The 13,169-nt window shown below is 31.4% G+C and overlaps 1 protein-coding gene across 1 annotated transcript; it reads right to left on the bottom strand.

The window, feature by feature from the left end:
• Positions 1-835: 835 nt before the first annotated feature.
• LOC131027461 (probable aquaporin PIP2-8) lies at positions 836-12,880 on the bottom strand. The gene is made up of 4 exons (XM_057957539.2): positions 12,505-12,880; positions 9,231-9,526; positions 8,860-9,000; positions 836-1,203 (listed from the first exon to the last, which is right to left on the bottom strand). The coding sequence occupies exons 1-4, from the start codon at positions 12,797-12,799 to the stop codon at positions 1,060-1,062; spliced, it is 876 nt and encodes a 291-aa protein (XP_057813522.2). The 5' UTR covers positions 12,800-12,880; the 3' UTR covers positions 836-1,059.
• Between the last annotated feature and the right edge of the window lie 289 nt (positions 12,881-13,169).

Here is a 13,169-nt window from a genome sequence, read left to right as displayed (position 1 = left end):
CTAATGTTATGATTACTATGATTGTTAAGTTATACAATATAAAAACTTAATTTTGGCCAAGCTATAGAATTTATTATTGGCCAAAATAAAAAAAAATGCAGGTTGTTCAACATTGTTTTTTATGGATGTTCGATGCATATATCACTTTTAGTTCTACAATTTGACCAAAAAAAAAAAAAAATCCTAATGACCTCCCAAGTCAAAATTTATGAACTCAAAAGTTGGGTCTCCCACATAGAAAATATAAATATATATGACATATAAAAGAGTTGTAAGAGGAGTTATAACCATTTACCATCTTATAGTGTATGACATGGCATGCACCTTGAAGATTATAATTGGAAACCACTTCACTAACTTCAACAAAAGTTTCCTTCCCTTCAACTTTGAGAATAAAACTTCTCAAAGGGAGGGCATGTGAGGACCCCTTTGTCTTAATTTTGTATTTATTGTAATAATGAATTTGAATGCATATGTTTTGTAAGTCATTTCTCGAGCTATTTTGAATAACCACATATGCTTACGAAACATAAGTTAGCTTGAATAGAATTTTTATAAATGTAGGTCATAAGGTATTGTTTGAGTACATGTGAATTACATTGTATTGAGTGATGCTCAAAGAAGGTTTCATCCTCTAAGAGGCATATGATATATTTATCAAAATCTATCAACTTTATGCAAAACAATTCTCGTGTTTCCATTTCAACACATTATTTATTTGTATTTTTATATTTTTACTAAATTGTTGCATCAAAATTTCCTCAAATACTTCTATTTATTTTACAATTGCTCCATGTTTATTTTTCACCCTTCATATCCATTATAAGATAATATAAAACATTAAATAATACCTCCTTCATATTCACTCAAAAACTTAGATGTTCTTATATGTTTATTTCAACTATTTATATATAAAACTTAAAGGCGATAATACCACCACACTTAACCTTAGCTATTTAGTGCAGCATGAGTGTTACTAAAAGTTTGCATGGAAATGGAAGAAAAACGTAATAATAAACCACTAGAGAAGGTCGGGTGATTGAACAAAGCTTAAAACTACTATTCACGTGGACTTTTACTGTGAATTCCAATGTGATTGTTGCGGAAGGATTCCAAAGCTTTGAATGCACCTGCTCGAAGAATGCACTGGTGGTATGTGGCAGCTGCTGCAGCCCCAACGAATGGACCTACCCAGAATATCCACTACACACAAACCCTAAAAAATAGTAAGAATGGTCTAACATTTATTCCAAATTAAACCAAATGAAGGACAATTCAATAATTCAACTACTAAACTACTTAGTTATGATGTAAACTTGTAACAAGAACACTACTAAATTACTTAGTTATTACATATTAGTGAAGAAATAAATCCAACAAAATAATATTATTACAATTAAATAAAGATTTATGGTTCATATGTGTAATATTATAAGGTTAAGAACAAGAATTCTTCTTTAGTTGGATTTCTTTACTGAAATACTTGTACAACTTATGATGATCCTCTCTTCATGAATTCAATTACTATGTCTAAGCATAAATACAAGAATATAGTAATCAAGAGAGCAAGTTATAATTATATAATGAATCGACTTCTAATTCTTATAGATTTTATGGTTATCTTGGCATTCCTTTTTTTTTGGTGGTGCTAGCAAATCAGATGTATGGAAGGGTCTTATAGAAAATTGTTTAAACAAAATGGATGGCTGGAAAAGTAGGTGGCTCTCTTTATGTTGAGGTATGTTATTTCTACCATCCCGATTTATTCCATAATGTGTTTGAAGATTCCAAGCAAGATCATCAAGATCATTAATCATAGGATGAGGAAATTCTTTTGGAATGGAGCAAATGAGCAGGATAAAATCCTATTAGTAGCTTGGGATAAAATTTGTAAGTCAAGGAACAAGGGTGGAGCTGGATTGAGAGATTGGCACTTGATGAATGAGGCCCTTGGAGCCAAATTGGTTTGGAATCTCTATGCCAATCCAAATCAACTTTGGGTAAGAGTAATGAGAGCTAAGTATCTTGACTCTGTGGAAGACCAACGAATATTTACAATTCGAAACCCGCCTAAGGGGTCAACAATTTGGAACTTCATTGTCAGTTGTAGGAGGATTATAACTGATCATATCTCTTGGTAGATTGGAAATGGAACTAAGGCTAATTTTTGGGAGGACTCTTGATCGGGATTGACATCTTTGAAAGAAATTGATGGGTTGCAGGAGATTAGACAACATCTAGTGCCCCTTTGGGGAGAAAGAGTTAGAGATTATGATACGACCAAGGAAGGATCTTTTGGGGTTGAATGGATCTAGAAGGATTTTGCTACAACAGGGTTCCCAGTCCAACAACAAAGTTTATTAAAAGAGGTGTTGGATCAACGAAAACTACTTTTGACAGGTAATGAAGATAAAGTTATTTGGTGTGGGGCTCGAGATGGTAAATATTCTGTTAAATTAGGATTTCAGGTTTTGGAAGGGAGGGATTTGGAGTCTTCGAAGGTCAAGGAATTATTTTGGAACAAGGATTGTTTGCCTAAAGCGGGGGTTTTTTCCTGGCTAGCTGTTAAAGGCAAGATTTTGACAAGGGAGAGGAGGAAACGTCTTGGTTTTGCTGGACCATCCAAGTGCATGATGTGTGGGGATGATGAAGAGTCTATTGATCACCTTCTCTAGCAATGTGAAGTTGCTTTAGGGCATTGGACCAATCTAAAGGAAAAATTAAATTGGTGTGGACCAATGCAAAATACTATTAAGGGGGTGTTTGAAAGTTGGCCAATTCCTACAAAGAAATCTACACTCTCAAGTATATGGATTTTGAGTCCCTCATTATTGATATGGGAAATATTGAAAGAGAGAAATCGTATGATTTTTTTGGACAAATGGGAGGAGGATAGAAGGATAAAGGGTAGAATAAATTTGGCGATTGAGGAAGTTGTTAGGGTTGCAGCCTTGCAGCCTCATTCAATTGCTTTGCCTTTCACAATGGAGGATGAAAGGATTCATAAGATGTGGCCAGGGATTAAGATAAAACATGGGGCATGGAATGTGAAGACTTAGAGTAATCAGGAGCAGTTACTTTCGGATTGGAACCCCCTCTACAGATGGTTGGCATAAGGTCAATTTTGATGGGGCAACAAAATCTAATCCTGGACCTTTTGGAGTAAGTTTTATCATTAGAAATAAGAGGAGCGAGATTGTTCAATATGGTGCTATGAGAATCAAGGTTGGAACCAATAATGAGGTTGAGGCACATGCAACGCTAATAGAAATCGAGATAGCACGAAAGGAAGGTGTTGAAAATAAATATTTGGAAGGGGATTCTTTGATCATAATTCAAGCTATTAAAAATGGGGCTATAAGTGTATGGTACTTGCAGGGGTTTGTCTCTCTGATTTTAGAAGAGTTAAAATTTTTGAGTAGTTTTAGGTGAGCCACATTAGAAGAGAGGGCAATAAGGAAGCTAATATTTTATCAAAATGGGCTCTCAGTTTTGATCGGGAAGGGGATTTGAGAATTGACGATTTTGAATGCTTGTTTAAATTGGAGGAGGATTTTGGAGATTGTGGGCTCTTTTAGTTTAGTATTTTTTTGGCAGTTTTTCATTAAAGCCGAAAAGATGTGATTGAGAGTTGGGAATATAGATGTTTTGTGGGGAAAGTCTTTTTTTGAATCTGATGATGGAACTTAATCTCTAAATGGGATTTTATTAAATGATGGCAACTTAAAAAGCCAGTGGGGGCAGTTTTAAGGCTCATAAATGATTGATGAAATGATATTTTGAAGGGTTTTTGTAGATCACCTCATGCGTTAATCCAAAAGGGGACGAATCTCGCGCGTGTGAACAAATTTAGAAGAGTATTATTTAATCAGGAAGGACGCCGAAGTGATTTAAAGAAGACTTTAAATGTGTGAAATGCAGATTCAAAAAGCATTTCCTTTGTCGAGTTTGGAGTTGGAAAAAGTGTTTAAAGGCAAGGTGTCAAGTTACGTTTCAACAGATACTTTTTTTTTCTTCTGGCTTTCTTGAGAATAGGAGTGGATTGTTGGGTGAGTTAGGGAAGACATGGAAGCAAATTTCATAGTAAGCACTAAGAAATAGCAGAAGGGCTTTAAAGGGTCAGTGAGCATAGAGAGGATGCAAGGGCTTCTTAGATATAAGGAAGAAGAGGCAATGAATGCAGCATTAGGGGTCTTGGGTTATCTATTTATGGAGAACAAACGAAGATGGAGGGTGAATCTGGATATCATTTCAATGATCATTGCCTGGGGTCTTGAGTCAGGAGAAGACACGGAAGTGGTCAAATGGGTTGCAACTTCACTTTTTGAGGAGGAAATGCTTGAAGGTTTGAATTCCATTCTAGAGTGGGCGATTCCAAGAGTAGGGTCGGGTTTTTCAAAAGGGATTGAAGACAGTGTAGAAGCTCTATAGTTTGGGATTGTTCCTTTTGTCAGGTGGGAGGGTAAGGTGGACAAAGTTGCCTATGAGCTGGATATTGCAAGAGCTTGGGAAAACCTCAAAGTGATTGTTTGATGACATGAGCAGGAGGAGAACAAATTGATGAGGGCTTGTCCAAATGTGGTGGTAAGGCAGGGTCACTCGAAGCACAAGGTCAAGGTGAGGTGAGAGGACAAACATCAAAGTGGAGCCTGAACTTAGAAGGTGATCGAGGTGCAGGAGTAAGGATTTTTTGAAAACACTAAAATAGGTAGGATGGTGGTGGTTTTTTGTCCTTCCTGCCATTTTTGAATTTTGTATTGTTTCTTATGCAAATCTTAGCCTAAGTTGGATTATGGATATTAGTTTACATAGTGTTGGAGTATATCTTCACTCGACTATTAATAGGGGTTAGGATTCTTTTTGGGGTCGTAGACGACGGGCTGCTTATAGATGCTATTGCGAAACAGGAAAATATATTTGTAAAGGAAGACAATTTTCTATGTTTTGTAAAGGGGCTAGGTGGTTTTTAGGTGATTTTTTGTGCTTCTTGACTCATGGGAAGATTTATATGTATGGAGTAGTGAAGAAGCCATGTTTTCTGATATATGTGTAATCACTTCTTTTTTAATAAAAATAAAACTATTTTACCGACCAGAAAAAAAATGTATTGTGATTCCTGGAAGTATAATCTAATTGTTAAGAAAGGTGTTTTAATCTTGTTTATAATATTAAGATTATAAGAAGCATGATTTTCAAGTTATAAAATAGAAAAATATAACGTATGGGTTCCAAAATTTAGTTTCAATCAAAATAAAAAATTTGGATTATTTGGCATCATTTTCAAGGGTTTTCACTATGTAGATCTCCTTGAACTCCATAAGTTTAATAAAGGGACACTAATGGCCTCCCAAATAAAAAATTATGACTTTTAAAAATTGAGTCTCTCATAATTCGACACATAAAAGAGCTATAAAAGAAAGTTATACTTGTTGAACAACTTAGGCATATATTATATAACACATCATAAGGCATCTATAAATAATACCAAAGCTAGTGACTGGATTATGATAATTTTCTAGAGTTTATATAATCATATTGGGAATTGGGTGTTGAATTTATAAGGATTTGGGTACCACATTTTGGGTGGTTTTAGATCATAGTTTTGTAATTATCATATGATATTTTCATGTATTGTTTGTTCTATTTAAATTGGGTGATTGAGATTCAACCATTGAAAGTAATTTTTGTAGTATTATAACATCAATTCAAAATTACTCAAAATTTCTAATTGGTTTAATACTCCTATAAAGGAATATATCATGCAAGCGTATATAAGCTTTCGATTACTTATTACTATGTTGATTTTCTCTTAAGTGTGGAATTTTTCTCTCAAAAGGGTCTTTTCCACATAAGTCACAATAGTATGGTAATTATTTTTTTGTTTATTTCCTCATAAGTATACGATTTGTTTAGTTTTGTAAATAAATTATCTGATAGATTAGTGTTGAAAGTGTATTTCACACATCTACTTCCTTTTATTTGTATTAAAACCTAATCACCTCAACTTGTACATGTTAGGGAGATTTTTTTTTGCACAAATCTTGGATTGAGTTGGATCTTGCACAAAAAAAAATTGTTGCAAGAAAAATATTGAGTACATCAGGGATGGAGATGGAGAAGTTCTTGGAGATAGACTTCAAGAGATTTGGAAGCTCAATATAAAGGATATTCCTTTGGATATAGATCTATAAGATATAATATACTAATACAAACCTACCATAATGAAATGAGAAAACAAGTATATTTTGGACCAAAAATTTAAGGGTATCATTAGATTTCATCTGACCAATTTAATATTATTGATTGTGTATTAATAGACTACCATAATAAACCCTTGAAAGAATCTAGGCGAGATTTATCAAGTTAAATCCCCTATAAATAAGTTTTTCTTGTGAAAGAAACTTTACACCGTTAGGATAGAGGATGGTGGTTCTACATATGGTTAAATATTTAAATGATTTCAATATCATTGTGACCTATTCACAATTAGTTAGAGTGGAGATAAAGAAAGGGGATCAATATATGAGTTTGCTACGTTCTTTGCTAGATTCTTAGGACCACCTTTTTATTTCTATTTCTCAAGCACTACCACCAAGTTGAAATTGGATGGGTTAGTGGCATTGAACATTACTTTCTAAAGAGGTGTGAAGAAATAATTCTAATTCTACTAGAAGGAGAACCTATTTATTCATGGAAGATAGAAAGAGAGAAGAAAGAATAAGGATAAGTGAGATAATTCTAGATCCAAATCCTACAAGTGATTAAAATATAATCATAAGAAAAAAGAAAAAAAGAATGGAGCTTTTCTGATCCAAGCCTTTTTAGAAGAGGTTGCAAGGATTCACAAAACACAAAAGAATGATTTTGATTATGGGTCCAAAATGTACTCCTAAGATGATGTGATATGTTTTTCATGGCCTTGACTATACATGCATTGGATGGTCTATGGTTTGATAAGGCTCTAGTGCCTCTGTCCACATGATCTAATATCATGGTTGGTTCTCAAAATATGAAGAATGTGATGGTGGGAAGGTGTACCTTATAGATAACTCCCATGTGATGATTTTTGGCCATAGAAGAGTCTTTATTCAATTCCTTCATGAGCAAGTGAATTGGACCACTAATGTACAACATATCCCTAGTTTGGTGCATAACCTGCTTCCTATGAAGTAAATATTTTGCACATGTAAGTTGTTTTCTTAAGGAGAGAGTACAATATGGTTAGAGGGGCCATAGTGTGTACTAAGGATTCCACATGACTACTCAATTTGAACTAGATACATTTATGATTCGATATAATAGCTCTTGTGGTCTTATAGTGAAGAGATATATAGAATCTAAACCTTCACCATTGGAACCAATGACAAAAAAATTGCCGCATAAACTTCTAATGGTCATTCCTTTTAGGTACCTAAAGATGCACGTCTTAGAGACTATTCCACTAGCTAAGAAGTTAATGTTATGTCATTACAGAAAGTTTATTTTTAGTGAGCATTGTGTACAAGGAAAATAAAACCATGTCATTTTTTATTCCATTACTCATAAATATTTTAGAATATCAAACTTTATCCATGTTGATGTATTTGGTCCAATTAATGTTCCTTCAATTTCAAAATTTATATATTGTTTATCTTTCATCAATAACAAGAATAGAGGTGCATGGATATATTCATTTAGAATTAAATATAAAGTATTCATCATTTTAATGAGTTTAATGGTTTGAAAAGATTAATATTTTGAGGATTAATGATGGAGGTGAGTTTTGTTCAATATCTTTTGTAAGGATTACTAGATATAAAGAGGACAACTTCGTACACTCCTCAACATAATAGAGTTATAAAAATAATGAACATGACATTAATAGAGAGTCTAGGAGTATGTGTATAGTAGATCTAGCTTAGAATAAAAGTTTTGGATAGAAGCATGGGGGCTTCACTTAGTGAACCTGCTATAGCACGCGCATTCATGGAATACTAAAGAATCCTACTATTTTCAAAAAATATTGCTCTAAACTCCTTTTTTGTCACCCCCTCCCAATACATAGGTTGAATTAAAAGTCCCCCTATTTTCACCAAATATTGCTTTTTTTCACAACCCGAATTTAAAACCCCCCTATTTTCACCAAGAGGCAATATATTGTACCCTTATTTTTGGGATATTAAACCCCCCAATATGAATGCACGTGATATAATATTGCCTAGTCAGTGAAGCCCTCGTGGATAGAAGTAATTATCATAGCTTTTTACCTAGTCAATAGATTTCCTACATTAACTCTCATTGAGAAGACACCTATGGAGTTGTGATCAAGAGAAAAAAAATTCTTTGAGATATGTAATATTCTTTTTTTGTGAAGCATATGCACGTGCCAAGGGAGAACCAATTTAAGTTGGAGGACAAGATGGTAAAATGTATTTTCATTGGCTATGATGTTCATATATAAAAAAAATACAGTATTTGGGATCATGGGGCCAAAAAAATATTTTATAATAAAATTGTTGTCTTTAGAGAAGTTAAACATTTTTTCATTGTATTTTTCCTATAGAAGGATGAAATGGAAGATGTGGTTGAACTATCTCTATACTAAGAAGGTTTGAAGACTTGGAGAGGAAGAGAGCTTACATATGTTAAATAGCTTTGAAGAGAATGTGAAACCTCTACCTTATATCTTGAGAAGGTATTAATTTTTAAAATAAATATTGTGCAAGGGACAAAGGCCCCCCTTATAACCTCCACCAATATAGATGAGATTTGAAATATCATTCTACCAATCAAATATATGCATATTAATACAAGTGTGTGTGGGCTCAAATTAGTGTAAGCATAAGAAATAATTATGTATGCTTGGTAATATATACTTACATGATCATCCCAAGATTTTTTATGGTTGTAGATAACAGCTGTAGCAAAGCTTCTAGCGGGATTGATTCCAGTTCCAGTTATTGGAATAGTAGCCAAGTGTATTGCGAAAACCGCAAACCCAATAGGAAGTGGCACCAAAACCTAACATCATTAAAGAGATCTTATTTAAACAACCATTTACTATCAATTTGAAAAAGAAAAAAAAACAACTAAACTTTTAAATGTTCACAAACATGAAATAAAAACATTAAATTCCCATAATCCATTATATAAAATTTCTTCAAAATTTTGAATTCAACTGCGTAAACATTTGTTTTATCAAATTTGAAAAAAAACTACCAATTTTGAGATATAAAGGAAAATATATTTACTGGCACGTGTGAGTCACGAGCCCTTCGTTTGGGATCTACTGATGAAAAGATAATGTAAACCAAGACAAAAGTGCCTATCATTTCAGCGGCTAGTCCTGTGGTAATGCTGTAGCCCACCGCTACAAAATTGGCCCCACCTCCACCGCTTACGTAGAATTTAGTGTGAAAAGCTTTTACTAAACAAACTCCACATATTGCCCCCAAACACTGGGCTGCTATATAAAGCAGTGCACGTGGAAGTGACACCTTGCGGGCCAACAGGAATCCAAATGTCACAGCAGGGTTGATGTGACCACCTGCTTATAATCAACTGCATCTAAATTAGTAGTTTCAAAACGTTAATAAAACTATAGTTGTCTAAATATAAATATATCCCTTTGGTGAACACAATTTTTTGTATTATTATCCATTCAAAGCTATTCATATTTTATTTTAAAGGAATAATTTTATAATACTTTAATATTATGTTTGAAATTGTTAATTTTTTATATTCATAAAATCTGATAAAATTTGATAAATACAATAATAAGACTGGAATTTAATATTTGAATACATGTAATCATATTAGAAACCAAAAAAATAATTTGAATAAATGGAATATATATTGATAAGAGTATAATAAATATTTGGGGATGACCCATAATGTGTTAGTTGTGAGCCTCCTACATGGGAGATCTTGGGTTAGCTTAAATTTTATGAAACAAAATATACCCTCATCAAAATTATAAGTTTTTCATAGATATTAAATGTAAAATAAAAACAAAGATATTTAAAAATAATTTACCCTTATATAAAAAACTAGATGTCAATTATCAAATAAAAAGATTGTATTTGAAAAAATAATAATAATAATAATAATGTAGATACAATATAATTGAAATATTTTTGTATATAATAAATATAATTTAAAAAAAAATTAAAAAAATTGAGGTAATTAAAATAGTTTCAATTGTACAACTCGAGTTGGCCTAGTGGTGGAGAACTTGTACACCTTATCGGCTTCGGCCTATTACCTATCAAAAAAAAAAGTTTCAATTGATATTTCTCTACATTTCTTTAGATAGATGTATTTTAAATATCTATACTAGTAATTTAATTATTTTTATAATCTAAAGTATTTAAATACTTCATCTATAATAAGAATATCCAAGTGGCTAATATTATATTGAAATGTGGTTATTAAAAAAATCCTACATCAAAAATGTAATAGATACTAACACATGTTCATAAAATAAAAAAATTATATCCACAACAACACATAAAAACTAAAATACAACTAATAAATATTTAAAAAATATAAATATAAATATAATTCTAAAAAAATCTTAACAAAATAATTCTAAATTAAAGATAATAACTCTTCAAATAAAAATTAAAATGAAGTAAAAATAAACAATTATATAAATAAAAACACCAAGCCAAATGGAGCATGGAATATTGATATTCATAGGGAGTTTATTGGCCTTTTAATTTTGAGGTAGGGGGATTAACAATAACCGAGAGGAGAAGGCAAAAGAAAAACAAGTTATAAATAATTGATTTATAAAAGAATTTGTGTATAGATAAATCTAATTTTGTATAGAGGATATATAAATAGCTTTAAATGCTCTTGGTAATTTTGTATAGAGGATATATAAATAGCTTTAATAATTTCTTATTTGATTTAAAAAAATTAAAGAAGTGATATTTTCTTGATGAATAGATTTTCATGAATTTTGGTTCTTTCAAGATCCTAATACTACTAAGTTTCCTCTCATAGTTTGTGGTAGATCATTTTGCTTCAATGGTAATTATTATTTTTTTCTAAGTAGCATGTTTTCTTTTATGAATGGGTATTTTTTATTTGTATGATTTGATGTTTCTTTCACCATTATCAAATTCTTTTGTATCAAATATTGCTCATAGTCATCTATTAAAGTGAGGGACCTTTCAACTTTTAGTCCTATTATTGATTATGACAATGCCTCTTGGACCATAGTGCAAATGATGAAAAAAATTCTTTCAAAAAAATATCTAAAGCCATAATTGTAACTCTATTATGACAATGATGAAAAAAAATCTTCCAAAAAACTATCTAAACCCCATAATTTGTAATGGAAATGCCTCTTAACCATAGTGCAAATGATGAAAAAAAATCTTCCAAAAAAATGCAAATGATGAAAAAAATCTTCCAAAAAAGTATGTAACTCCATCTTAGTGTTGTGGAGTGAGAGGTGGGAGAACTAGTTTAGAGATTTTGTATTCATGAGTTCCATATGGTGTTTCCTATTATTTATTATTAACACGATCAAATACTTGAATTTCTTATTATATTTTCTATAATATTCTTAAGAGCTATAAAGATATTTTACAATTTTTATTTATTTCTTATTTTTGAAAAAAATATAATACTTATATTTAATAAAATAAAAAATTTAAAAATACTAAAATAAAATTACATTCAATTTAATTTAAAAATATACTTATAAAAATTATTTAATCTAATTGAAAAAGAAAGTTATTAATTTTACTTATATTTACATATAAATTTAATTCTTAAAGTTTTCTTTGACCTTCAATTTATTTGAAATAATAGTAATTTTCAATAGTATTTGTTAAAGGAGTTCAAATAATAGACAATGTAAACTGTAAATATGTTATAGAAAATGGAATCAATATATAATTATTATTTATGTTTTTTTTTAAAGAGAATCAGAGATATGATATTTTTATATTTATTAGAAATGAATTTAATATATTTTTAATGAAAATCTTATATATTTTCTTCAAATTAGCATTTTCATTAGATTATATGATCTATCATACTTGCTTTCACTATCCAATGGTTTGTTTTTCATATTTTTTTATGTGGACATTAATCTTGTTTAGATATTTGTACCTACTTTTTTAAATTAATGTGTAATATTTTTTTGTTATAAATGATTATACAATTTATACTTACACTTACTTATCAAAAAGAAATACAAGAATCAATAAATGTTGATTAAAAATATATTACCCAATTAAAACCATATTGTCAATATACATATTATAACAGAGAATTTTTAATGCTTCAAGATTATCAAACAATTTTGAAACCCAATATTTATCTTGTAGAATAGAATAAAGGAACAAAGGGAATAGATAACAAGTATTCCAAAAGAAATATTGAAGAGAAGCTATCAAGATCAACTTTGATCTCACTCTTCACCTAAAAAGAGATATTTCTAAATGCTATAAGTTGGCATCATCAAGAACAAATATCATGAAAACAGTCTTAATTAGTTTTCCATACCTGAGATTCCTGCAGTGCAGTAAACAAGAACAAATATCATTCCTCCAAAAGACCATGCAATTCCCACAACTCCAACTCCATTACACCCCACCTTGTTATGAGCATCACCTATCACAGTAGCAATGGTGATATACAGAAACAAAAGCGTGGCCACAAACTCCACAATAATGGCTCTGTAAAAAGACCACAGCTTAATTTCATGGGCATCAAAGAGAAAAACATGTGGAGGATCACTATAATCCTTCTCATCCACCACCACACCCTTTTGCTCTTCATCTCCTGATTCATTCGCCATCTTTCTTCACATACAAATGCCTTGCAATGGCAGAGAAGAGAAGGTCATGAAGAACCTAATTATTGCCTTCTGGAAGAGTACTGTGTACCACTGTGTTGAACTCTCGTGCAACTTTAAATGAGAGATAGCCATCCAGGGACCCACTTCATTTATTCTTATTACAGCTTCTGTATTTCCCATGCACAACAAACAAATATTATACTGCTACTTGGAATCTTTTGGTCACATCATTCTACCAAATTAAATCCATTTGGGCATGGGAGAGAAATATATACAGTGAGGCTATTTCAACAGGAAGGGAATATGTATGTATAGTTTCCTGCCTGCCTTTTGTACTCTACTTGATAAGCTGGCTGTTTGTTCTTTGTTG

The sequence above is a fragment of the Cryptomeria japonica genome, chromosome 4 (assembly GCF_030272615.1).
Source record: "Cryptomeria japonica chromosome 4, Sugi_1.0, whole genome shotgun sequence".
NCBI lineage: Eukaryota > Viridiplantae > Streptophyta > Pinopsida > Cupressales > Cupressaceae > Cryptomeria > Cryptomeria japonica.
The sequence above is the reverse complement of the archived record's forward strand: the minus strand, read 5'-3'. Positions and strand labels throughout refer to the sequence as shown.

What these genes read in the sequence shown, in the direction of transcription:
- LOC131027461 (XM_057957539.2), bottom strand. Translation starts at nt 12,799, where the DNA reads ATGGCGAATGAATCAGGAGATGAAGAGCAAAAGGGTGTGGTGGTGGAT. An exon ending in CTGCACTGCAGGAATCTCAG is followed by an intron (nt 9,527 to 12,504) that starts GTATGGAAAACT and finishes GATTATAAGCAG; the next exon opens with GTGGTCACATCAACCCTGCT. An exon ending in AAAAATCTTGGGATGATCAT is followed by an intron (nt 1,204 to 8,859) that starts GTAAGTATATAT and finishes GTTTGTGTGTAG; the next exon opens with TGGATATTCTGGGTAGGTCC.